This window comes from Equus asinus, chromosome 25 (genome assembly GCF_041296235.1).
Source record: "Equus asinus isolate D_3611 breed Donkey chromosome 25, EquAss-T2T_v2, whole genome shotgun sequence".
Classification (NCBI taxonomy): domain Eukaryota; kingdom Metazoa; phylum Chordata; class Mammalia; order Perissodactyla; family Equidae; genus Equus; species Equus asinus.
This window is the reverse complement of record NC_091814.1, coordinates 38,896,170-38,922,739: the sequence shown is the minus strand read 5'-3', so window position 1 is coordinate 38,922,739 and position 26,570 is coordinate 38,896,170. Positions and strand designations below refer to the sequence as shown.

Here is a 26,570-nt window from a genome sequence, read left to right as displayed (position 1 = left end):
TGTCATAGGTAGCAGGGTGGCCAAGAACGGTGGCTTTGAGCCAGCTCCGCTGCTTATTAGCCTTGATATCTTAAGTAAGTTACTGAATTCTTTGTGCCTTAGTTTACTCATTTGCAAAACGGGAATTAAAATAGTCCCTACCTCACAGCGTTTTTTAGGGGGATTAAACAGTTTAAATGTTGTAATTTCTTCTAGGGGTGTTGTGAAGATGATGAGATGATGTGTGTAACATATTAAGCACCGCTTGAAAGAGCTCAATAAATAGTAGCTATTGATATTCTCATTTTTATGGGGTAGAAAGGAAAAGTTGCCATGGTTGAGAGCAGGATCCAAGGGTAGGCCCCCAGGGCCCTGATTCTACTCTCAGCCCCAAATCTTGTCCACTTCCTTGGCTTGCTGACCTCGTGCCACCACTGCAGGCTCCCCGGCCGAAATGTAGCCCTCCTGGACCTGCAACTCCAGAGACCATTGAATTCAGGCTCAGTTTCTGCCGTGGGGACGTTGTACGAGCTATAGAGCATCATCCATGTAGTAGAGATACATACAAACACAATATATATGTGTACACACACAGATGTAAAACTGTCGTACACACCTAACATTATCTTTTGAGGCTTTCTTCCTCTTAACCCATAATCCTGAGACAGAGTGATCCAAATCTGTCGAACCCCATCATTTATTAATCTCAGGTGTATGCTTTCCATCGAAATAAATGCTGACAGTCCTTAAATATTAAATATTTCCGGGCTTTCTTCTCCAGCTTAAAGTTGTATGAAAATAGTACTTTCTTTCTTCTCCAAGTATCTTGAGAGGCTTTTGGACTTTTTTTGTTGTGGTTTTTTAATTTATGTGTTTGGGGTTATTTTTACAAGCAGAGCTTTTAGTATTTTCGGTGATAAGCCAGGGGAAGAGAAGATTTGTCATGGATGAAAAGTAGAATAAATAGTTCTTAGTTTCATCACAGATCAATCTCGTTGTGATGTTTTAAACTCAGTGTACAACACACATGATTGTACTTAAAACTTTGAGAGATGAGGTTTTTAGATGCCACTGCCCTCTTGACCACATTTTTCATGGCATCAGGCAGTGAGGCAAGCACAGTTACGTTGTGCATGGCAATGTTCTATTGTTAGTCCACTGCTAAAGATTGATAGACTTTATTATTCTTTATAGAACTAGCTCTTAAGCACATTTTATCTTCAGAGCCTTCCTAGCCCTTCTTTGGGGCTTACACTCAATTTTAGCACCTGCGCTGGGTTCCCAGAGCATCCCACTCTAATGCCTCATGTTTTTTCTGGTTTTCCTCCGTGTCTCTCGCATCACTTCCCTTTCCTTCCCACGTCCTCCCCTTCATTTGGCATGGGCGCGCGCACACACACACACACACACACATTTGCTTTGTGCCCACTCCTGAGCATTGAACTTCAAATAACACGCCTTGAGTTCTAGACCTGGATCTGCCATTTTCAATTCTATGCAAGTCAGTTTCTCTAAGACTCAGTTTTTTGTTTTGTTTTTTCATTCCATATGGCCAACAGAGGTGGGCAAAAGTTCCAAATGTGGAATCACGTTAGTGGTTAAAAAGGGGGAAATAACTTGCAAATAGCTTAATCATGTAAAATTACTGGCTTATTTTTGGTAGATAGCCATAGCAGCCAAATAACAGGAATTGGGATGAAAATTAAGTATTCTTCAACAACCTTGTAACCAGTTTATAATTAAACCAGGTCTTAGGCCAATTTCATATATACGGACATTTATTAAACAAACATTTGTTAGCAAGGAGGGACAGGTAACACATACTACCTGTTCTGTGAATCTCATGAAGTGCCAGGTGTCGGTCCTTTTAGGTTCTGCAATCATGACCTTGCCTGAAAGATTCACTGGAGGAATATGAATAATATTCCAGAGCCTGGAATCTCTCACCCTTATAGTAAGCATCAAAGAACAGAAGTGTTACATCTCACACACCATCCTTAATGGTCTAGCTTCTTATAACTTGTTCATGCAGGAGTGGGGGTACCTCTGAAATATTTTAGCTAGTCCATGTATCTTGGAAATCACTAATTCTATCAATGAGAACTTATTTCTTTTTTCCTTTTTTTTTGAGGAAGATTAGCCCCGAGCCAGCATCTGCTGCCAGTCCTCCTCTTTTTGCTGAGGAAGACTGGCCTGAGCTAACATCTGTGCCCATCTTCCTCTACTTTATATGTGGGACGCCTATCACAGCATGGCTTGCCAAGCAGTGCCATGTCCGCACCCAGGATCGGAACCAGCAAACCCTGGGCCACCGAAGCAGAATGCTGCACCACCAGGCTGCCCTCAGAACTTATTTCTAACATCCATTATGATGACTAACAAACCACTAATTTCAACGATGGAAGTTCATTTTCAACATTTGTTATATTAAATAGAATGATCTTTGGTCTTAGTAGAGAGAAGATGGAGAGATGTACTTGTGGTACCTACCGCTATAGGGAGCCTTCCTGATGAGACCACTAACTGTCATCCTAGAGTGGGAATTTCTGAATGGAGCAACTGACTGCACCTCGAGTATGACTTCACCTAATCCATGTATAACATCGTACTGTCTATGTTGAAGAATTTTAAGGAAAAATGCAGACATCATCATCATCATATTTATGAAGAATATACAATAAGTCAGGCACTTTCTCCCCTCCCTTAACACATGAGAATTGTCATCCTTGTTTTACAGAAAGTTCAGAGAAGTTGTCACTTGCACAGGTCAAAAGCAGGGAAATGGTACAGTCAAGATTTAGATATAGATCCAGACCATTTCTACCTTACTAGAATGACCATAAATTCTGGTTTGCCTGTGACAGTTTTGATTTATATCAGTGTCCTATTATCCTATCTGATTAGTGCCCCCTTTCATTTTCAAAAATGTCCAAATTTGAACAGTAAATTATTTGATCACCCAAACGTTGCCTCCAAAGTCCAAGGACCTCCATCCCCCAACTATGTCAGATTCTATCAGATATATGAACACAACACAGCAAGTACTCGTGGCCCAACTTCTTGCCCTGCCACACTATTTTGAATAAAAGGGAGAAAAAATGATGTAATTGGGCGGCACAAATTCAGGAAAAGAAAGTGCTGCTAACAGGAAATACAAGTTTCCTGCTTTACTAAGAAAGATGTAATAATGAGTCACCAAGAAATTGGACAGACTGAAGTAATCAGTTATAAAATGCACTGAAAATTATAGGAGGAAGGATAAGACCAATATTGAAATTAAGCTATACTTTCAACCATGTTCTCCCAAGGACATTCATATTGACTACATTTGGTGTCTGTTTTATCTGCTTCCATTTATACTTACCCTGGAACACTAAGGGGAAAAAATAATTTTGCATCAAAATTTTACCACTTTAGGTATAGTATAAAACTCACACCTTTGGTTACAAACTTCCAGTTATAAAATAAACAAGTCATGGGGGTATAATGTACAGCATGGTGACTATAGTTGATAATACTGTATTGCTTTTTTGAAAGTTGCTAAGAGAGTAGACCTCAAAAGTTTCCATCATGTAGCCAGCCTGGTGGCATAGTGGTTAAATTCGCACACTCTGCTTCGGTAGCCTACGGTTCATGGGTTCAGATCCCTGGTGTGTACCTACCGATCTGCTCATCAAGCCAAGCCCACATACAAAATAGAGGAGAATTGGCACAGATCTAAGCTCAGTGACAATCTTGCTCACCAAAAAAAAAAAGTTTTCTTTGCAAGAAAAAAGAATTTTTTTCTTTTGAGGAAGTTAGCCCTGAGCTAACTACTGCCAATCCTCCTCTTTTCGCTGAGGAAGACTGGCCCTGAGCTAACATCCATGCCCATCTTCCTCTACTTTATACATGGGACAGCATCACTTTCTGCCAAGCGGTGACATGTCCGCACCCGGAATCCGAACTGGCGAACCCTGGGCCACTGAGAAGCGGAATGTGTGAACTTAACCGCTGCGCCACTGCTGGCCCCAAGAAAAAAAATTTTGTAACTATTTGTGGTGATGGATGGGTTTTAACCAGACTTATTGTGGTGATCATTTTGCAATTTATATAAGTATCAAATCATTATGTTGTACACCTGAAACTAATACAATGTTATATGTCAATTATACCTCAATTAAAAAAAAAATCACACCTTTGGTATAGCGTTAGATTTACCAGTCAGTTGTGGGAACTAGAAAGAACTTCTCTAGGGTGCATTGAAAATTTACTCAAAGAACATTTCTTTTCCAGGCAAAACTAAAATCCCTTATCCCTGCCATGACCTTTTCCTGAATTGATAAAGACAGCTGTCTTTGGATGCGTATGGCTTGAGAAATGCTGGCCTTTTCTCGTCTGTGGGTACCCCTGTGGCAGAGACACATCACCATGTGACCCATAGTGAGCAGGCCTCCAGAACTAAGAAGTGCTCTTGTGTGAGGCGAAGGCAGCCCTCTGTCACTCATCATCCCATGACTGGGTGGGCTATCAGAGGCTGCTGTTCTGTTGCTTTTGCTGGCCTCTCTGAAGCTGACTATTCTTAAGCTGCAGCCACACTCTCTTCCCACCTCTGGCATCGCCTGAGGTCTTGCTAACGGTGACTGGCAGCAATGGCGGACTGAGAACCTTGAAGGAGGTCAACAAGGCCAGGTAGACAACATGGAATTCTTGGATTAATTCTTTGCGTTGTGCCTTAGATTTGCTTAGATCCAATCTCTTTCTTTAAATTCTAGGAATCTTTTTTGGGGAGGGAGGTTGGGGATGAGAGGAGAAGGAGACAACCACACAGTAAAATGTGTTACCTTAGTCTGGGAGGGGAACTAAGTCTTTTGACTGGGAATGCTAAAAAGCATAGAACACAATTTGCGTGGAACTTCTACCTATTTGATTTGTAATAACATGTGTTTCCACTCTTACCTGCATCTTGAAAATACCTACTAAGCATTTGTGGTGTCATGGACACGGTTGGGGTCATGGGGGTGTTTTGAGCTGGAAAGATAGGAGAAATGTTGTCTATATCACATTTTCCAAAGAGGAAAATTCCATTCTTTCCTGATCTAATAAATGATTGTGACCCCCTTTCTTCTTGTTAGGATTCTAAGAAAATGATGGTTATGGTCTAATGAGTCCTAATACCATTCTGGGTGCTTTATGTGTATACATTATTTTTCATCCTTTTAACAATTCTGTGAAATAAGTACTATTATGATTGTCATTTTCCAAATGAGGAAAGAGAGGGACCAAGAGGCCCTCAGCCTCCCAGCCATTGAGTGGCAAAGCCAGGTTTCAAACCCGGGCAATCTGGTCCTGGGGGCAGCATTCAACCAGCCAATACCTTGCCTCACGAACAATTTTCTAAGATGGGTTGGCATGTTCCCTGCTGCCTTAAAATACTAAAACAAAAATCTGTAACTTATTTAAATGTTCAGTATGCTGCTCTCATGTTGGAAAACATTACAAACTTTATAACACAATTTACTTATAGGACATTTCATATTACCTTTAAGTGAGTTTTATGGATGTGGAAAGACATTCATTGACTCAACATTTACTGTTCTCCTTCCAGATATAAAATGGAGTATGCACAGAGTCTTTGGGGGTGGGGGTCCTCTCTGATAAAGAAAGAGATGATATGCACACAAATTATCATAAAATGAAGCAGAAAATAAGTGCCCTCAAGTAAAGAGCTAAGGGAGTGCAGGGAGACAAAGCTGCCAGATTTAATGACCTTAAACTCCAAAAAGTGTCCCAATCTTCTTGAGTATCCATTGGAATAGCTACTGTGTATAAACTATGATGAAATCTTTGAAGGTATCATAACAAGGAGCAACACCCTAGAGAAGCTAGTAATAATTTAGCATTTCCTGGTCATGAGGTAAGATTAATTGAACATAAGTAAATAATGTTTGTCCCACTTAAAATACCATGACTACTCCTTTCTGACAAACCATGTTCCTCATTTCCCTGAAATATTGTTAAAGGCTATCTTGTACTCATAGGCACTTAATAAATACATATTAATTTGGTTGAAGACTTTAATTAAACCAGTCTTTAGCACTTGTGTGCACATTTGAAGATAAGCTCAATTATATCATTCTCAATATTTATTCTCTGTTTTCTTCATCATCCTTGACCTGTTTTTCTATTCATTCATTAATTTAGTCATTCAACAAACATTTTTTCAGAGGTAGTAATCTGGGCTGATGCTTTTATTTTTTATGACTTGAGCGATTTCTTGGACGGTGATGCAGCTCACCAAAATGGAAACCATAGGATGAGGGGCACTTAGGGAGAGAAGGATAGATGATGAGATCGTGGGGGACTGGAATTGGCCAGCCCAGGATATGTCTCTTTGGCATGAGGATTATTTTGGGGCTGGTTACTTTTTTTTTTAAGATTTTATTTTTCCTTTTTCTCCCCAAAGCCCCCTGGCACATAGTTGTATACTTTTAGTTGTGGGTCCTTCCAGCTGTGGCACGTGGGATGCTGCCCCAGCATGACCCGATGAGCGGTGCCATGTCCTCGAGCAGGATCTGAACTGGCGAAACCCTGGGCCACTGAAGCAGAGCAGCGCAGGAACCCAACCACTCACCACTGGCCATGGGGTCGGCCCTGGGCTGGTTACTTTTCAAAACTGCAGACAGGAAAGAAACTCTGAAAAGTAGAATTTACTTACCCTTTGTTAAGAGACATTTACATTTGTAAAGGAAATCTCCATCTGTAAAAGTGTCTACCTCTCTGTACCAGGAAGAAGGAGGGATGACCTTATCTCTAGAAACTCTTATCAAGGAGGAAGGCAAGGAGTTAAATCTGCATAATAATCTTACTCTTCTTTACTGTGCCTTTCTGGTAATCTCCCATAACTGACTCCCCCAATCCCCTATATCTTCCTTTGTCTTTACCTGAGGGTGGTATTTAAAGTTAGGGCTTCTACCATTTTGGTGAGTTGCTCAGTTTGTCTGAGCCTCTCCCATGTATACATGTTATAAAGCTTTGTTTAATTTTCTTCTGTTATTCTGTCTCATGTGAATTTAATTCATTGTCCAGCCAGAAGGACCCAGAGTGGGTAGAGGAAAGGTCTTTCTCCCCTACAAGTTCAATTGGGACATGATGAGTTTGAGTTTAAGGTGACTGACATCCAAGTGAAAGAATGCAATAAGCAGCTGGATAAATGGGTCTGGAGATCAAGAGAGAGAGAGAGATCCCAGCCAAATGGAAAAGCTTTGAGAGTCATCAAGCGCTATAGGTGGTAGTTAAAGCCATGGAAAAGTAGTTCTTACCCTGAGGGGTAAGGACCCTTCCGGAGTCATCAGTTGCTTCAGGACGTCCATGTAATCCCAGAATTATATGCAACAGGCCCTCCCCCCGGAATGTACTTCATCACATTCTCCAAGAGGTTCATGACTCCAAAAAGGCTAAGAATGAAGGCTGAAAAGAGAAGGTTCAGGAAGGAACACTGGGAATCTCTAACATTTAAAAAGTGGAAGAGGGGCCTGCACAGTAGCGGTGGTGCAGTGGTTAAGTGTGCACATTCCACTTCAGCGGCCTGGGGTTCACCAGTTCAGATCCCGGGTGCAGACATGGCACCACTTGGCAAAAAGCCATGCTGTGGCAGGCATCCCACTTATGAAGTAGAGGAAGACAGGCACAGATGTTAGCTTAGGGCCATTCTTCCTCAGCAAAAAGAGGAGGATTAGCAGCAGATGTTGGCTCAGGGCTAATCTTCCTCAAAAAAAAAAAAAATTAAATTAATTAATTAATTAAAAAAATAAAAATAAAAAGTGGAAGAGTAGCAAAGAAAAGATCAGAAAGTTTGGAAGCAACCAGAGAGAAAAGTCACAGAAGTCAAAGGATGAGAAAGCTTCAAGGAGGGAGTGACAAATATCGGCCCATGCTGCAGAAAGGTCAAGTGAGATAAGGACTGAAAGGTCCTTATCTTACTTGCAAATTCCTTCAGGGTGGGTTCTGTATGCAGTGGATATTCAGCAAATGTTGACAGAAAAATTATATCCATTCCATGATTTGAGAGGAGTGAAGTAAAAATTAATAAAATGATATGCCAATGGCAGGTTTAATTAGTTTGCCTTTATGTTAACAGGTGAAACACATATGAAATCAGACAGTAGCACTTTATGAGGCCATTTTATAAAGTCTCCTTTAAGTGGTGAACTGAATCAGTTTCCCAAATAACTAGAGCCAACTTGATACACAGGAAAGTAAGCCCCCACTTCCATGGAGTAATTGAAAAGATGTATGTCTCTGTATGCTTCAGCATCCCTCTTTCTGCTATATTACAATGCCCGAAATCCAATCATTCTGGAAGCCGGTGCCTGTTGACTGGATTGTTACCTGGGAGGTGGGCCACCTTAGCTGGTTAAAATGTTTGCAGAAACACCATTAACGGACTGTTAGCTCAAGATTAACACAATTTCTTATTTGCAAACCTTTTAAGTTTACAAAGACTTTATAAATACTGTATTGTACCATTTCATACTAACAATTCCCCCAAGTGAGTAATCATAGAAACCGTCTAAGTTAAAAAACAAACAAAAAACAAGTCCCCCTGTCTTTTAAGGAGATAGTCTCATACCTAGATGGTTAAAAATAATAGACAAAACTTTTGAACATAGTACAAGTGATAGTGATGAGGATGCTAACGTCTTGTATTAGTGATGGTATAAGACAAGCTCCTACAAGAGATCCCAGATACAGTGATTTATACAAGATGGACAGTTGTTTCTCTCCCAGATAACATTCAGAGGCAGGTGGGTGATTCAGGGCTGACAGGCAATTCTACTCCACAAAGTCATCCAGGAACTCAGGTTGCTATTCTATCCCCTGGTAGGCGTCTCTATGGGAGAAGCTGCTTCACCAGCATCACATAAACCTTCCAGTTGGCCTGAAGGGGAAAGAGAGAGAGGAGGACAAGCAGTTTCTTCTATGAAAGATGTGACCAAGGTGTTGCACATATCACTTACGCTTTCATCTCATTGGAAAGGAGTTAATACAAGTTTGTGGAGGAAACTGGCTTCAAGAAAAGCTGAGATTGTTAGCTGGGCAGCCAAGTGCCCAGCTTAAACTCCGGAGATTCTGTAACGAGAAAGGAGAAGAGAGTCACAAGTATTGGGAGATGCTTGCCAGCCTGTGACAAACTCTTGCTTTGGTGTTTTCCCACTCATGATTATACTTAGAGTGAAGATGCAAATATAAGTGTGTGATATGTTTGTGGATTCCTAAAATGGATTAACTATGGAAGAAGTCTCATTTTAATTTTGCTTTTATATATAGTTTATCTGTCAAATCTCTAAATGCTGTAAATAAATAATAGGAACTCTTTACAGAGGTGTTAAAAAATATCATTATTTTGACTGAGACTTGGGGAAATTTTGTAATTACAAAGGTAGCCCAACTTATCTTTATGATTTCCTTATCCTTTCTCCTCTGTATGAGATGCGTAGAGATAATGTGTTACTGGAAATACTCCAAGGCAGCTTCCCCTGAGAGTATTTAAATCCCGTGGTACTAAGAGACACGGCTAGTAAACAGTGAAAGCTCTATTATCAGTCATTGCAGTTGCTCCTGCAATAAAAGAATAAAATAAAAGAATTAAATTAAGAATAAAGTTAAATAAGTGAATTAAATATTAAATACTTCTAAAAAGTAGGAGTAACATAAAAGTACTAGAGGACTGCTATTTTCTGTTCCGCTTTTAGAAAGGCGGAGCCTGTTAGAAGCTGATAAGAAAACTTAGTGGTTTGCAAAGTTATTTAATTTGCTTAATATTAGGTTTTGGTGGAAAAGCAGGGAAATTATGGGAGAAGTTACCCACGGAAGTGTGAATGTACACCAGTTAAACAGAAGTGTTTTCCCATCACTTCCCTTCCCCCAGTATGCCAGGGACCCTGGATTACAGAACCCATTTTTGTGCACATTCCTGAAGATGTTTATTTTACTCCCAGAAATGTGATTCATGATTTCATGAACAGCATATTCTAGAACTGTACTGTCCAATATGGTAGCCATAGCCACATGTGGCTACTGAGCACTTGAAATGTGGTTAGTTCATAAGTATAAATATATACTGGATTTTGAAGACTTGTTATGAAAAAATAATGTAGAATATATGATAATTTTTAGCATTGATTGCATGTTTAAGTGATAATATTTTAGATATTTTGGGTTAAATAAAATATATTATGAAGATTAATTTCACCTGTTTCTTTTCACTTTTTTAATGTGACTACTAGAAAATTTTAAACTACATTGTGATTCATGTCATATTTCTGTTGGATGGTGCTGATTTAGTTGCTACATAAGAGAAAGGATAGACAATCTCTCTTTCCAGGCTTGAATTGGTCTATTCTATGGTACATTGTCTTAGTCCAAAGTGCATAGTTTCAAACCAATGGCCTCTCCACCCTACACTCTCTTATACCCCAAATCAATGTGAGGACACCAATAGTGTATCCCAGAGTTATTGGCCTTGGGTTGAAAAATTTCTAATGGTGGATGTCTTATTTCTCTGCATGATGACCCTTTCCATTTATGGACAATTCTAACTATCAGAAACCCTTTCTTTACAGTGAGAAGAAATTCGGCTCTCTGTACTTTCAACTTCTTCTAAGACATTTTCCCTTTAGAATAATTCAGTCTAATCCTTCTTGCCATATGAGTCCCACCGTTTAATTCAACTTACAAATTGCAAGGTACTGTGTAAGGAACTATAAGCAGTATCATGCCACCTCCATCTTTTCCAGCTCAAGTCTACTCCTCTCCAGTGCAAACAGAACAATTCCTGTTCCTCTTACTTGTTTGACATATTCTCATTTGTCAATAGAAATTTTTTTATCAGAATATTCATCCTCTAGATCTCTGCAAATACAACTTTGTGGAGGAAAGCAAGCGTTGTTGTAAGATGAAAATATTCACTAATGAACCCACCTCTAAAAAAGTTAGTCTGCACTCAAACATCATTTTCAGTTTAACACCAGTGTCTCTGGCATACAATATGTTCTCCCAAAAAGAGTGATTTAAATCCCGAAGGATTGAGAAGCACCAGAAGAAAATTGATGAAGCCCTTCAAAGAATGATTTTTATGATGGTGTAGCAAAACTCATATTATGTGAATTGTCATATCAAACAATTTTTTGGCAGGAAAGGTTTTTTACAAAGAAAAACGCACCACACTTGTGTGATAGGTTGAAAAGCATGGCCCAAATGTTAGATGAATGAATGAATCACGGAATATCTAGGAATGTAAATTTTACATCCTGGAAAATAGGATACTGTATTTTATTCAAATTCTACTACATTTTCTTTCACAACTCTGCATCCTTCGTTTTTGAGAAGAAAAATCCCAAATCATTACCCTTTCATCCCTTCTCTTTTGCTACCCTCTTGGTGTTTTGAAGTACTTTATGATACCTCATAAGGCCTTTGTAGTGGTTTCAATGGTGGCCCCCAAAAGATATATCCATTCCTCACCCCTGTAACCTGTGTGATCTTATTTGGATAAAGGGTCTTTGTAGATATAATTAAAGTAAGGATCAAAGTGAGATCCTTAATTTTCTGGATTTTATCTGGGTGGGCCCTAAAGCCAATGACAATTGTTCTTATAAGAAATGGAAGAGAAGGCCATGTGAAGACTGAAGCAGAGATTGGATGATGCAGCCACAAACCAAAGAACCTGGAGCCGCCAAAAGCCGGCAGAGGAAGAAAGAGTTTGCCCCTAGAGCCTTTTAGAGGGAGCATAGCTTTGCCAACACTTGATTTTGCACTTCTGGCTTCCAGAACTATGAGAAAATAAATTTCTGTTGCTTTAAGCCACAAAGTTTGTGGTAACTTGTTATGGCAGCTTTAGGAAATGAATCCAACCTTGCTTGTGATAAAAAGCGTTAGTTTATAAACTAGCTGAGGAGAGGGGAAGGAAATAATCAACTTTTATTCTTTACTTTTGGCCCATTTGGCCATGCTACTTTTTCTTGGTATCCTGGTTGGAATAAAGGTATAGCATGTCAAGTTTCTCAGCTCTAAATCATAATCCCGACTCTGCCACTATCTTGGTAACTTAAGCAAGTTATTTTGTCTCTTTGGGTCCAAGTTTGCCCACCCCTAAAATTAAAATAGTAAAACAGATCAGAACATCCTAAACTGATATCTTGAGGAATTCTATTTTGAAGGATATAAATGGGTGTACTTCACGTTACCCTCCCCCAAAGCCAGGGGCTGGGAGTGGATAATATTCTGTGTTCAAATAAATTTAAGAAGCTCTAGGCCAGAGGTGTGCCATGTCACCTCACCCCCTGACTGATCTGGACTAGGGGTAGACACCTGACCCAAACTGGGCCTCACAGAATCTCTCTCCCAGGAATTTGGAAGTGAGATTCAGAATTGATAGTCTTTGCTGGTTCCTAGAAATGGGGATAAATAAACTCAGAGGCTATGAGTTAGTCACAGTCCTCCCTGTGTACAGAAAAGTAGAGAGAGCTACACTGCAGATAAACGAGAATGGAGCAGATGTGCAGAGAGAAGCAAAAATGAGAGACCAGGTAGCCTCAGAGAGAGAGAAAGACAGAGAAATGATCTCCTGGTGGAATTTGGGTTCTTTAGCTTCCCTGAGATACTTCTATAACCGTAAAATAAACTCTCCTCTTTTGGCCTGGGCTAGTTTGAGTAGGCTTTTGTTACTTGCATGCAAAATAGCACTGACTGAGATGGGAAGATTAGCACTTGGTAACTAATATCTTATTGGAGCATCTAAAATACTACAGAGAGAGAAATGCTTCAAAACAAATTCTAGCTAAAGGCCTAGGGATGGGAGACAAAGGTCCAGGCAAATAATGGAGGAGAAGAAAGCAAAGTCTACATACTTCACAATCAACCTCACCGCTTACGTTTTAGCACTAGTTTCGTTAGCAAGAGGTAAGCAGAAAATTTCATACATAATCCCTGCTCTGAAGGATTTTACCGCAGCACTGCTGATTCTGAACAAATATTTTTCAAAATAGATTCCTGATGGCAGCTGTATATAATTTATGAAGGGTCACCAGTTTTAATCAAGTGGAACAAAGTTACTCTTCCATGATAACTATTATAACTAGGAATGAAAACTATTTCATTTAAAGGAGTGTCTCTCCAAATTTTATGGGTTTACTAAATTTTAAAGAGTAATTATGAGATTGTCTGGTTCATGGAGCTGTGTTTAAAATGCTTTGTGTCCATGTGTTTCATCTCATCTCCTTAAAGGGACCTAGCAACTTTATCTTCAGGTGATATTTACCCATTGAGAGAAAGTTTTCATCTGTGGTTTTGATCTAGAAACCACTGTTTTTTAAAGAATATAAAAGGATACGTTTATACATCAAAGGATATTCAGATGAAAAATTTAAAACTCAATAGGCTTTTCAGACTTCAAATAACCATATGTTGTGTTTTTCACAGCACGTCATGCTGTGCCTTAATGAGTGTGATCTCTCGTATTTGTAATTTCTTAAGGCATATCAAGCAAGCAGTAATGGGCCTAAGTAAAGTTGTCTTTCATGTTAGACCTCTTGGGGGATTCCTCAGTAAGACATGGCTGAAAATAGAACTAGGAGTTCCTAACTGCCTACTGGGCAGGCTGTCAGATCTTGCCATGTCCAGGTGCCTGGCCCTCCATGGTGGGAAGAAAGTGCCAGCAAGGTGGTCAGGCAGATGCCAGGGCGTCACCACAGGAATTCTGGTGAAGAAGATCTGAGTCAAGATCAGAACTTCAAGGTGGGAGCAGAGCCCTTCAGAACAGCACTCATCAAGTGGTTAGCTTAGGGGCCAATTTTAACTTGGCAAAAGTTTCTAGTGACTTTTTCCCTTTCGCTTATATCACTCCCAATTACACACTGTTGTTAACGGGCCTAAGGATAGGAGTAAATGCACCCAAAGAATCCCTTAACTTATGGGATTCCAGGAAAACAGAGGGCCTTTCTGCCAAATGTAAATTCAAATTTAAAATATTTTTAAACATTCATGTTTTTCTGTTTGTTTTTTTTAAAGATTGGCACCTGAGCTAACATCTGTTGCCAATCTTCTTTCTCTTCTCCTTCTTCTTCTTCTTCTCCTCCTCCTCCTCCGCCCCCGCCCCCCAAAGCCCCGCAGTACACAGTTGTATATTCTACTTGTAGGTCCTTCTGGTGTGCTATGTGGGACGCCGCCTCAGCATGGCCTGATGAGCGGTGCCATGTCCGAGCCCAGGATCTGAACCGGCAAAGCCCTGGGCCACCGAGCAGAGCATGCGAACTTACAGAAAGAGAACTCAAGAATACAATTCCATTTATAATCGCAATGAAGAATAAAGTACCTAGGAATAAATTTAACAAAGGTGAATGACTTATACAATGAAAACTATAAGATATTATTGAAAGAAATAGATAATAACATAAAGAGATGGAAAGAGATTCCATGCACGTGGATTGGAAGAATAAACATAGTTAAAACGTCCATACTACCCAAAGCAATCTACAGATTCAGTGCAATCCCAATCAGAATCCCAATGATGTTCTTCACAGAAATAGAACAAAGAATCCAAAAATTTATATAGAGCAACCAAAGACCCCGAATTGCTAAAGCAATACTGAGAAAAAAGAAGAAACATGGAGGCATCACAATCCCTGACTTCAACATGTACTACAAAGCCATAGTGATCAAAACAGCATGGTACTGGTACAAAAACAGACACACAGATCAATGGAACAGAACTGAAAGCCCAGAAATAAAATCACACATCTACCACACATCTACAGCTAATCTTCAACAAAGGTGCAAAGAACATACAATGGAGAAAAGATAGTCTCTTCAATAAATGGCATTGGGAAAACTGGACAGCGACATGCAAAAGAATGAAAGTAGACCATTATCTCATGCCATACACAAAAATGAACTCAAAATGGATCAAAGACTTAAAGATAAATCCTGAAACCATAAAACTCCTAGAAGATAATATAGGTAGTACACTCTTTGACATCGAACTTAAAAGGATCTTTTTGAATACCATGCCTTCTCAGACAAGAGAAACAAAAGAAAAAATAGACAAGCAGGACTTCATCAGACTAAAGAGCTTCTGCAAGGCAAAAGAAACTAGGATCAAAACAAAAAGACAACCTACCAACTGGGAGAAAATATTTGCAAGTCATATATCCAATAAGGGGTTAATCTCCACAATATATAAGGAACTCACACAACTGAACAACAAAAAAAACAAACAGCCTGATCAAAAAATGGGCAGAAGATATGAACAGGCATTTTTCCAAAGAAGATATACAGATGGCCAATAAACACACGAAAAGATGTTCAACATCACTAATCATCAGGGAAATGCAAATCAAAACTACACTAAGATAGCGCCTTACACCTGTCAAAATGGCTATAATCACTAAGACTAAAAACAACAAATGTTGGAGAGGATGTGGAGAAAAGGGAACCCTTATACAGTGCTGGTGGGAATGCAAAGTGGTGCAGCCACTATGGAAAACAGTATGGAGATTCCTCAAAAAATGAAAAATAGAACTACCATATGACCCAGCTATCCTATGACTGGGTATCTCCCCAAACAACTTGAAATCAACAATCCAAAGTAACATATGCACCCCTATGTTCATTGCAGCACTATTCACAATAGCCAAGACATGGAAACAATCCAAGTGCCCATCAGCTGATGATTGGATAAAGAAGATGTGGTATATATATGCAATGGAATACTACTCAGCCACAAAAAAGGACAAAATCATCCCATTTGCAGCAATACGGATGGACCTGGAGGGAATTATGCTGAGTGAAATAAGCCAGACTGAGAAAGACAAACACCAGATGACTTCACTCATACGTGGACTATAAACAAACACATAGACAATGAAAACAGTTCAGTGGTTACCAGGGGAAGGGGGTGGGGGATGGGCACAGGGGGTAAAGGGGAGCACTTATGTGGTGACAGTCAAGAAATAAGGTACAACTGAAATTTCACAATGATGTAAACTATTATGAACTCAAATTTTAAAAAAAAAAGAAAAGAAAAATAAATGCTATATTTGGGGGATCATATTTTAAGAGGAAAAGGAGAGAGGTTAGGAGCATTTACAAATTAGTTACTTTAGAGTTACAGAGAATAAAGAATATTAAGCAGATAGGATAAGGTTTAAGTAAGATTTATCCTTATTTGTTTGGTGGCAGGAAATAGAGTTTCTGGCTAGTTTTAAAATTTGGTTTTGTTTTATTTTACTTTTGAGAAGGGAAAAGAGCTTTCCTTCAAAAGTGAGTGCATGTTTTTAGTTATTGCCCCCAAACTGTGACCTTTTCTGAAGACTATGATTGTTTGCTATAGAAAACTGCATCTGTTATTGGCCTGTTTGTTGTAGAGAATTGTGCTTGTTTATCTGAAGTTATATACTTTTTTTTGTCACAGGTCAAATTTTCTCACTCATCTTGAGATAATTAAATGTTGACCATGACCATTGATCTTGTTATAATTAATCTCAGCAGTCTATAAACAACGTGAATTCTATTGCTAAAATAGGGAGAAAAATCTCTTTTAGACTTTTCTGCTTACGAGGTGCATAAGTTTTAAAAAATATTTTAAACAGAAGATTCATTTTCAAAACCAATGCAAAAATCAAAATTCTTTGATAGATCAAAGGATTAGAGTTGGAAATGATCGCGTTTTGTTCACCTAACGGTGCGTAGGGCTAGAGGAGCACTAGACATTGGGGAAGTAAGTGAGGGGGACCAACGCTGGCTCTGTGAGTGTTTATAGTTAGTACAGTACAGAGGCAAGAGTATGGGTTTTAGAGTCAAGCAGGAGTCATTTGAATCCAAGTGAGGTAAGCTGATTGCGCTGACGTCCCAGTTAATGGCTTCCCTGGACTCATGCCCAGTGCAACGTGACTTTGCAGCTCTTCCCATCCCATGAATCTTGCCCAGCCTTGGGACTTGCTTTGGCCAATAGAATATGGCAGAAGTGATGTTGCACTAGTTCCAAGCCCAGGTCTCAGGAAGCTTTTGCTTCTTTTCTCTCTCTTCCCCTTGCTTCTGCCACAAAAATCAGCCTGAACCAGCCTGCTGAAAGATGACAGACCATATGGAACAGAGGCCAGCTGTCCCAGCTGTGCCTAGGCTAGCCCAGCATACAGCTAGCCAGCTCCCAAACATTGAGAAAGCCAGCCAAGATCAGAACTGTCTACTTGGTGCTTGACCTGTGGTCTTCTGATCAATACTAAGTGCTTACTGTTTAAGCCACTAAGTTTTGCAGTGGTTTTTTGGGTAGCGATTGCTAAATGATACACCTGGTTCAACTAGTTACTAGCTGTGTAACTTTCAGGGAGTTGCTTAACTTCTCTAAGCCCCATTTTATTCATCTGTGCTTAAATGTCTATTACACGTTATCTCATTTAATCCTCACAATATCCTTGTGATGTGGGTGTTATTATTCCCATTTGACAAACAAATTCTTGTAAAGGTTAAGTGATGAGCCCACGTTCACACAGTAAGTTGACAGCCATACAATTTTCTCATAAAGGACCTCAAACACGGTAAATCAAGTTTACAAGCAAACAGTGAAGAATTCTAAAATGTGATCTGAAAGGTGGGGAGGCTCATTGGCATTGAGTATTTCCTTCAGGTGAATAATTAAAATTTGCAGCGAAGAAAAGATAACCCACAGGGGCTGATTGTTTTTTTCTCCCCTCTATTCCCAGGGCCTGGCAGAGTCCATGGCACCTTAGTAGATATCAACAAATATTTTTTGAAAATATTAATCCATGAATGAATCCTGACGGTACATGGAAAACATTGTTTATTCTAAGACCTGAATCAAAAATTCAAGGTTTCAAAACTTGAAGCCTCCAAAAGACAGAAATGAGAACACCCTCCTTTTCCTCCACATGATCTCTCTCAAACCAATGGACAGAAAAACTGTCCCCCACAGGATTCAGGCAGCAGCACAGAACAAAGTGGGAAGTCCTACCAGGAGAGGTCAGCTCTCAGCTTCAAAATCACCTCAGTGTCTTATAAGAATTCCCCAATGCATAAACCCACTTTCCTACCCAAACTGTGTCTTGGAATTGCTAATACAAACAGAGCCCTCACCTCTACATATGCACATCCCTTCATGTAGAGACCGGAGCGGGGGAAATACCACCAGATCGGCAGAAGGTCTGGAAGGGCGTCCATGGAGGACTCAAGATTCCTGGAAAGAGCACGCAGAGGCTGGCAGAAAGAGATCTTGATAAAAATTTCTTCAGGGTATCAGCAAGCTTTTTAGGACTTTGGATTTTGTCCATGACAGAGAAGAAGTAAAAGAGGCGAGGAATACAGGGCAGGCTTTTTAGGTCCAACAATCACACCTGTAGTTTGTAGAGTATGGTCCTTAGTTGCCACTCGTGCAGCCAGAACCTTTCCTCCTCGTCTTGCAGAACCACCATTTGCCTCTCAGTCTTCCCAACTGGATGGAGTTCCCTAAAAGCAGGGACTACGTTTTCTCCCCTGCTCCTTGCCCATTCTCAAGAGGAAGGCTTGCCAGAAGGCAGATGCTGTCCATTAATTCTTGGGCATTTACTTGTGTTTCACAGACTTAGAGGCAATTCAAGGACAAACTTCTTAGTTTTTCTTGCTTTGTTGACGTCATAGGGACCTCAGGAAAATCCAGTGGAGGCTACTGTCCTGAAAACTAGGAGGTGGTTCATAGTAGCTAGCTTGACTGGGGGGCAAGGTGGCACTGACACTCCCTCCCAGAGGGATGGGTGTGTGCAAACACATGATCAAGTTCCATCAGTAAAGCAGAACTCTCTCAGTAGGCTGAGGGTGAGTAAAGTTACCAGTGTCACAGATCTTTAGGGTGTGCAAGGGAATCACCAGCTATATCTCCACCTGTCTCCTATTTCTGGGATCAGTGACATTTATTCCTTTATTCAACGTTTATTGAGCACATACAAGAAACTATCCTCTGCTAGAGATACAAAGATTGAAGGCAGGGTCCCTGCCCCAAAGGCAGAGGGAAGGTAGATGGCTGTCATGGAGCGAGAGAGGATGACCAGAAGTGGGCAAGTGAATTAGGGTGAGAGATCAGCAAAGTGTTATTGGGGGTGGGGGCCAAATGGGGGATTTTTCTTGACGTGTTCTGACTCTTAAAGTGGAAATTGGCCAGATGGAGAGGGAAGGGTCAGATGTTCTTGGTAAAGGTTGAGACTTTTTGACTATGTCAAGTAGGAGTGGCCCAAGCATGGCTGATGAGAGAAGAGCTCTAGTTGACTCCTCCCAAGCCTCCATCAGTCCCACCCAAGCCACACCAAATAAACATATAATCTAAGAAAAAACTATGAAAAGGAGTTTCGAATCAACCCTTTCACCTCCAATTCCAATCTGATTATTGGCCCTAGATGGAAGTTCTGGAGGAGCCGCTCTGGAAACGATTCTTGCAGACCAGAAGTTTGGTATGGAAGGAAGAGAGGGAGCGGTGAAGTTTATGCCACACTGTGTCCCCATCACTGTTGGACTTGATTTCTCCAATGTTTCTTCTTCTCTTACCTGAAGCTGTAGGTGTAGACAGAGTTAAGGCTGAGATTATACACAAGGCTTATGCCAGTCAAGGAGGCAAATACCCATTCTGGGCTCTCCCTGGCCATGTCCACTGTGAGAATTTGAGTTTGCTGATGTCAGGGATCATGTCCACCATGTTCACCTCTGTTTCTCCAGTACCCAACAGAACACCCACATATAACAGATACGCAGTCATTATTTTTTGGATGGATGAATGAGCAGCTGTGGATATTGGTGAGTAAATATTGTTTTCTTTCCTTTTTTTTTTTAATGAGTGGTGAGGGCAGGATTTTAAAGTTTTGTCTGACACCTAGACAGTAACCACCCCACCCTGCAGCCTCCATGGAGCCAGATCTCCTAGACCGGGAGGTGATGAGTTTCTTGGCAGAAGGTGCTGATTCTTTTTGACACTTGGCTCCCACTCTGACCTCTTTTTTGTTTTTATAAGGATTGGCATCTGAGCTAACATCTGTTGCCAATCTTCTTCTCTTTTTTTGTTCCTCTTCTCCCCAAAGCCCCCAGTACATAGTTGTATATTCTAGTTGTAGGTCTTTCTGATTGTTCTATGTGGGATGCCACCTCAGCATGGCCTGATGAGCCGTGCTGGGTCCATGCCCAGGATCCGAGCCGGTGAAACCCTGCACCTCCAAAGTGGAGCACGCGAACTTAAACCACTTGGCCACGGGGCTGGCCCCCTGTTTTCTTTATAATTATAGAATGAATGAATGTTTTGCTCAACGTTACCCATTGAAAATACATTTGTTTGAACAGCAGTTCAATTGTGTCACAAGTAATTGCCCCCTTCTGTGTTATAGACATAATCCAATTCCTAGAGAAATAAGCGTATGCATTTTTAAAGCAGAATTACACCTGACATGAAGTGACTTCCCTGTGGATTCCGTCCTGATGACAGAGAAACAAAAGTTCTGTAATGCGGCAACAGTGACTCATCTTTTCATCTCTGAGGGCTGTTCGTCCCAGCTCAAGTATGATGTTTACTTAAAAGATGAAACTAGCCCCATTCCAAATAAATACGACATCCGGACACCTCTTCAAAGATGAACATTTTATTGGAATATAGGCACTCTGCAGAGTAAATATGTGGTTACGAAGTGTTTTAAGTTTATTTGCTTTATATAGTGACCAGAAAAATCAATCCACAGTGTAGATTTTTATTTCTTGAAGTTGTAGATTTCAGAAGGCAGATCCTCGAACCCATTTGTTTATAGCAAAGTAAGAAGGCATATGTAGCCAACTTTTTACCGAGTGAAGCTGTATGATTGTTGTAGTCATTTATGTCCCTCCCTTCCCCCTATTAAAATTGCTATGTAGCATCTATCATTTAGCACTTTTTATAAAGAAATAAAATCACTTGTCTGGGAGACTTGTGAAACCTTTTGAAATCACTGGCTCCAATCTGGAGGGTTATAGAACCAGATTTGAGAAACTCTGTACTAAAATATAGAAGATGGGGCCTAAACACCTGCAGTTCCTCAAGCTCAGCCTCTTTATAAAGCTTTTGGACCAACTGGAATCTTATCCTTGTGGTCTCCAAAATACTTTTTTTGAAAATAGAGTTTACTCTGCACCATGCAAGGCACTGCTCTATGCTGCAAAGGAAAAAATGACAAACTAATTTTTTTCAAGGAAAATGTTTTTTCTCTGTGAAAAGTCAATAGTAACATAACTCATTTAAGGTCATGGAATTTTTGCCACAAATCACGTCTTGAGGTTTTACGCATTTCTAATGGATTTGCCCATAGAAGAGATCCCCAGAGCAGCATGCAGCAGCTTTTCATGCTGTTTATTTAAATCACGATAACCTTTCTCCAACCTGGAAACCACTGAAGCAACACATACGAGCCTGTATCAAAAGCAAGACGAACTCATAGCAATATGCAGTTATTTCTGTCAGCATGCTAAAACGAATAAGGACTGTTTTTAATGCACTTCAGTTTCCTGTTCCATCTTCAAATGGAGCAATCATCCTCCTTAGTCTAGTGATCTTGCCTTTGGTGAAATATGTACAGAAGAATTCTTTGTGTTCTCCAGTACGTCCTTCCACTTAGTGCCTGGTCCCCTCTGGCCTACGGGATGGGTAAAAGGAGGGCACTGATGTTCATCCATCCAACGCAGTGAAATGTTCTCTCTCTTTTATGGTTGGAAAAGTCTCCTAGCTTTCCAAGGGTTCAAGAAGCCCAGAGGTGAGCAAAGGGAGGAAGCTGGGAAGCTGCGTGGGCTCCGCCTGGGCTGGGACCTCGTCTCTCACCGCAATTCTCCTGGTGAGAAGGTCAGGCTTTGCCCCAGCCCGGCACTGCTCCTGTGGCTCCTGGCCTTACTTGGCAGTGCATCCAACCATCTGGCCGTCTGCCGCTTGGACTTTGGACTTTATTTAAGGGAAGACTCCCCAAGGACAGAAAGCCCAATTAAAAACGTCTCCCTGCCTGACAACAAGCCCCAAATAGCCCCAGCACAGCGGTGTGGCGGGTGTTCCGTTCTCACATTTCCTGAGCAGCGACACAGGCCGGGTCCTTGTGAGGCACTAGGATATTAAAGTGACTTGAAGAGGCAGGGAGCCATTATTCAAGGCTGTGTGTTTCTAGCAGGAAACACATATGATGACTAAACCCTAGTAGCTGTCCTTGAAGAGACCTGCCCCTGGGAGAGACAGGAAGTAAACAGAATTTCAATATTCCACGCTAAATGCAAGGAGATGAATGAGCACTGGGTACTTCACGGACCAGGAGTGGCCACTACTTCCTTCATCTATAAGGAGATTCTTTGTAGACGTGAGGATCTAAACATGTGAAGAAAAGTTGAAAAAATTCAACATTAGAGTAGACTGATCGTGATTATTTTTTCATCCTTTATGACCTAGAAATCCAAGAAATTCTTTATGGGGAGGTGGAAAGGGAGATATTTAATTCCTGGCTAAATGGTTAAACTGTGGGACAAATTCTCTAAAAAACCGATATAAACTTATTTGCTGATGATGACCAAAACATATTGTTAGGACAGTTTGTTGGGATCTAACATTAAAATTTGTGGAAGGAAATTTCATGATGTAATACCTGGAAGCTTTTAGAAAATAATCTGGTATTTTTCTCAGGGACAAGAGAACACATCTTTTTAATCTTTTGCAACTAGTCCATTCCTCCTTAAACATTAACAGTTAGAGATCACGATCCATTTAGAAGGTATATTTCTGTCTATTTCCATTTAAGCGTTAAGTTTGGGGAGAAGTGAACAGAGTCTTTTTCACCACAGTATCCCAGCGCCCAGGACATAACAGGGACCCAATTAACTTGCTGAAAAACTGAACAAATGATTTCCACTTTTGGTAACATCTTTGGAACTTAATGCTATATATCTTGGCTTCTCGCTCTCTCCGTCTCTTTCTTTCTCCCTTCCTTCCTTTCTTTCTTATTAACTCATTTATTTAACTTTATTCCCTTCTGGGAACGAACCGGGACTGTTTCAATGGAAAGACGGAAAGCTGTCATGGTTTGAAAATTGGCCTATTTTTTCCTTCTAGATTAAATTCCCTTGGGCCTTTTAATTTATACTAGACAAAGCACCTTATCTTTGCTTTTTTTTTGTTACTATGCCTAACACAGCATGTGGCATAGAGTAGCTGTTCAAATAATGTTTATTTAATTGGAAGGCTTTGCGCTCCATAATTTAGCTGGGCTCTTTCTCTGCACAGTCTGAGGCTAATTTGGAAGGCTTTCAAGCTTAAACACGCCAAGGCAATTTTCTTGCCTCATCTGAATTGCCCCAAAAGGTGATTAATTAATAAGAATCAACAAGATTAATTAAAAAGAAATTGATAGCAGAGTTAGGAACAGGCCCAGACAGTCCCACAGACAACGACCTTCCTCCATTTTCACTCAACTTCCCCTGAGACCTCTCAGGCTCTTTGGGGCTGCACATAGCAGGGGGCACTGGTGTTCACCCCTACCCTTCCTTGCAGCCTGGCTGTGGATGAATGCTGAGTCCTTAAGAGACAGCGAAGTTGGTAGAGTAGATGGTGAAGCTGGATCTACAGTATACATTTGCATTCTTACAAAAAATTTAAAAGCCTTCAAGTGCATCAGAAGCAAATATGCAGAGTGTATTGAAAACCATGGTCCTACTGTTTTCTCAGTCTCCACTGCAACACCACTGCGTCCCTTGGACACCCTCGGCTGCCTCTCACCCCACTCCATTACCTTTGTAATTCCTATTAAAATGCTAAAGCAATAATTCACGGTAGAACAGCTCAGTTCCACAAAGGTTTGCCCTGTGTGTGTTTCCTTTGGTTTCATTATACAAATTAAGGAAGTCCTTAATAAAATTTTTTTGGTAACACTGCATGCAACCCCTAAGTGTATATATAACTATAACGCTTTCGCTGAGTTTGTTTAATAAGATACTTTTGCCAAGTTGTTTCACTCCTCGGAAGGCTGCTCTGGGGTACTCTCGTTCACATCCTCTTTCTCTGAATCTAGGACATCGACGTTTGGAGGATTCTCGACCACCCACTGACACTCATGAACATGGGCAGGCTTCACCTCCACTGCATCCACGCTGGCAGGAGCCTGGGGCATGCTGCTTTCCTCTCCCACTGCTTCTTCTTCCGTGGACAGACGGCTCTCACTGGGGCTGATGGGATCAGAACTGAAAATGCAATCTCCTTGGGGTTCAGCCTCCCCATCCCCAGCACACGTGGTCCCTCCTCCTTCGTGGGCGTCCAGTCTGGAAGCTGTCTCTGGGAGCTCCGTCTGAGTGGGCTCCCCGGCCTCTGTTGGCTCCTCTGTGGGGCCAGGGCTGCTGGCACCCTCGCTGAGGCCCCCGCAGGCTGGCTGAGCCTCTGGAAATCCCTGCAACTCCACGCCACCGGCCTCGGCCTCTGGAGTGGGAGCCTGGGCCTCCCTCCCCGTGACTTCACTTTCCTCACAGCTGTTCTGACTGGAGGCAGCTGCTTGATTGGCCTCTGTGTAGGTTTGAGTTGTTTCTCCCTCTTTTCCGATTTCTTGGGGAACAAGAGTCTCTTGATTTGTATCCTTTTCAGTCACGAGGGCGGCAGACTCCACTGGGACTTCAACGGTCACGGTCAACAAATTCCTGAGCTCCTTTAAGGAGCATGAGGCAGGGGTGGATTCTGGCTTTTCATGGGTGGTTTCTTTGTCCTCAGGAGTCCCTCCAAACTCCAGTCCCGATGAATGTGTGCCCAGGGCTCCTGCTGTGTCCTCTGCAGCCACAAGATTCACCGCAGGGTCATCCAGGCTTGAAACAATGACCTGCTGGTCCCCACTTGGGGGAGGACTGGGCACAGGCAAAGAGAGGCTTTCTTCTTTGGCCAATAGACCAGGGACTTCTGGCTGCTTCTTTTCCCCTGACTCCTGGAACACTTCATTACTTGGTGTCTCACTATCTGGACCTCCTGGCAGAATGGCCGAGGCTCTCCGGGCAGGGCTGGCCTGGTTTGACCCCACGGGGGTTTTTAGATCAGTTAAGCTGGACACGCTCTCACTGGGCAAGGCCATGTTGTCTTCAAATAAGTTGTGTTTCTTCAGGATAGCAGCTTCCTTTATCACTGAGAGATACCAGAAAACAAAACATGCCATTAACACTCTGCCCTGGCCACCCTGCATTTTCTGATTTCATCCAGAAGCCGAACTCCCCTCTCAGCTTTCCTGGCTATCCAGATTTCTCAATTTCAAGTTCCAGCTTACATCTACGCTCTTCCTGGTAGCCTTCCCTGGTGACGGAAGCCTGCAAACTCCTTCCAAACTCTGGACCTCTGTAGTGTTCATTCATTCCTTCCTTTGCTCATTCACTTATTCATATAGCAAACATTTACTGGGCATGAGCTACGGGACAGGCTCTGGGAATCCAAAGAGGAATAAACTACAGCCTTTACTTTCAACGAGCTCACAGTCTATGACAGTATCATGTGCATCACTCCTGGAGGCCCCCATCACATTTTATTAGCTGCTAATGTGTGTGGTTCCAGTTTGTCCACTCCGACTGAAACTCTTCGAGGGCAGGGCCAGGCTTATAGCTCCCTGCTTTTTCTTACAGTACAGTCCTCAATGTGTAATCGATACCCAGTACTGAGCATGCAGGGGCAGCCGTGTGGACCTGTAGTGTCCAAAATGAAGATCTATGTACATCCGGCTCAGTCTCGGAGGCCTCGAGAGGACTAAGAACAATGATAATAACAACAGCTGACACTCTGGACCAGCGGGCTCCACTTAAGGCCGTGTAGGTTGTACAGTGCCCACCATATTACAGCCAGGGGGGCGCCATTCCCATCAGAGACAGCCTAGATTTGTGCATTCAGCATAGTAACTTCCCAGGCGCCAGCAGGAGAATGTCCTGCTCTAACAAAATCAGGATGCCATGGTAATTTTTGGACAGAGGGCAGTCAAGTGTCTAGAGGAGCCTCTTTCTAATTCACCCAAAGGTGCGTGGTAGACTGGCAGTGGCTTTGACTGAGCCCTGCCTTTGTGCAGATACTACACTGACATCTTGACATTCCTTATCTCATTGGGTCTCCTGAGATCAGCTACTGTGATCTGGGGCTTGTGCCTGGCCAGTTTTCTTTGTGGAGGAGTTTTTGTGATACTCAATACCTTCCCCATGGAGACCAGAGACTTTCCAGGCCTCCACTTCCATGGATGGCCCCCTCCAGCATATTTCTATCAAAATTTTCCTAGCCACACTCCTATCTCAAGCATGGCCTGATTCCACAGGACACGGGGTGCCAGAGTCCGAACAAGGCTCACAGAGTCCTGTGTCATCGCCCTGTGTCTTTTTCTGTACAGCTGAGAGGAGGTGAGGAATGTGCTGAGAGAGCAGCTGGTAGGCCCTGCCACTGGAGTTACCTCCTCTCAGCTCTGGGAGGGGTTGTGGGCCTGTGGCTTGGAAGAGCCCTCTTTCCTTTCTTCTGTCTGGAACAGCTGGAGGAAGACAGCTGTTCATGAGACACCCTCGGTTTGATCTCTCAAGATCTTAGTTTTCTCATC

The 26,570-nt window shown here is 41.6% G+C and overlaps 1 protein-coding gene across 4 annotated transcripts in view; it reads right to left on the bottom strand.

Annotated features, from left to right (window-relative positions):
* Positions 1 to 8,054: 8,054 nt before the first annotated feature.
* The window catches only part of NIBAN1 (niban apoptosis regulator 1), a 155,647-nt gene continuing 137,131 nt past the window's right edge, over positions 8,055 to 26,570 (bottom strand). Inside the window, exons 14-15 of one of the 4 annotated variants that reach the window (XM_044758398.2) lie at positions 24,111 to 25,135; positions 8,055 to 9,579 (exon numbers count right to left, since the gene is read on the bottom strand). In XM_044758398.2, coding sequence (XP_044614333.1) covers positions 9,565 to 9,579; positions 24,111 to 25,135 — 1,040 coding nt within the window. In that variant the 3' untranslated portion in view covers positions 8,055 to 9,564. Of the gene's footprint in view, positions 9,580 to 20,608; positions 22,355 to 22,742; positions 25,136 to 26,570 lie in introns of those variants that run through there. The other 3 variants (XM_070497119.1, XM_044758397.2, XM_014850305.3) reach the window with 3 other exon arrangements.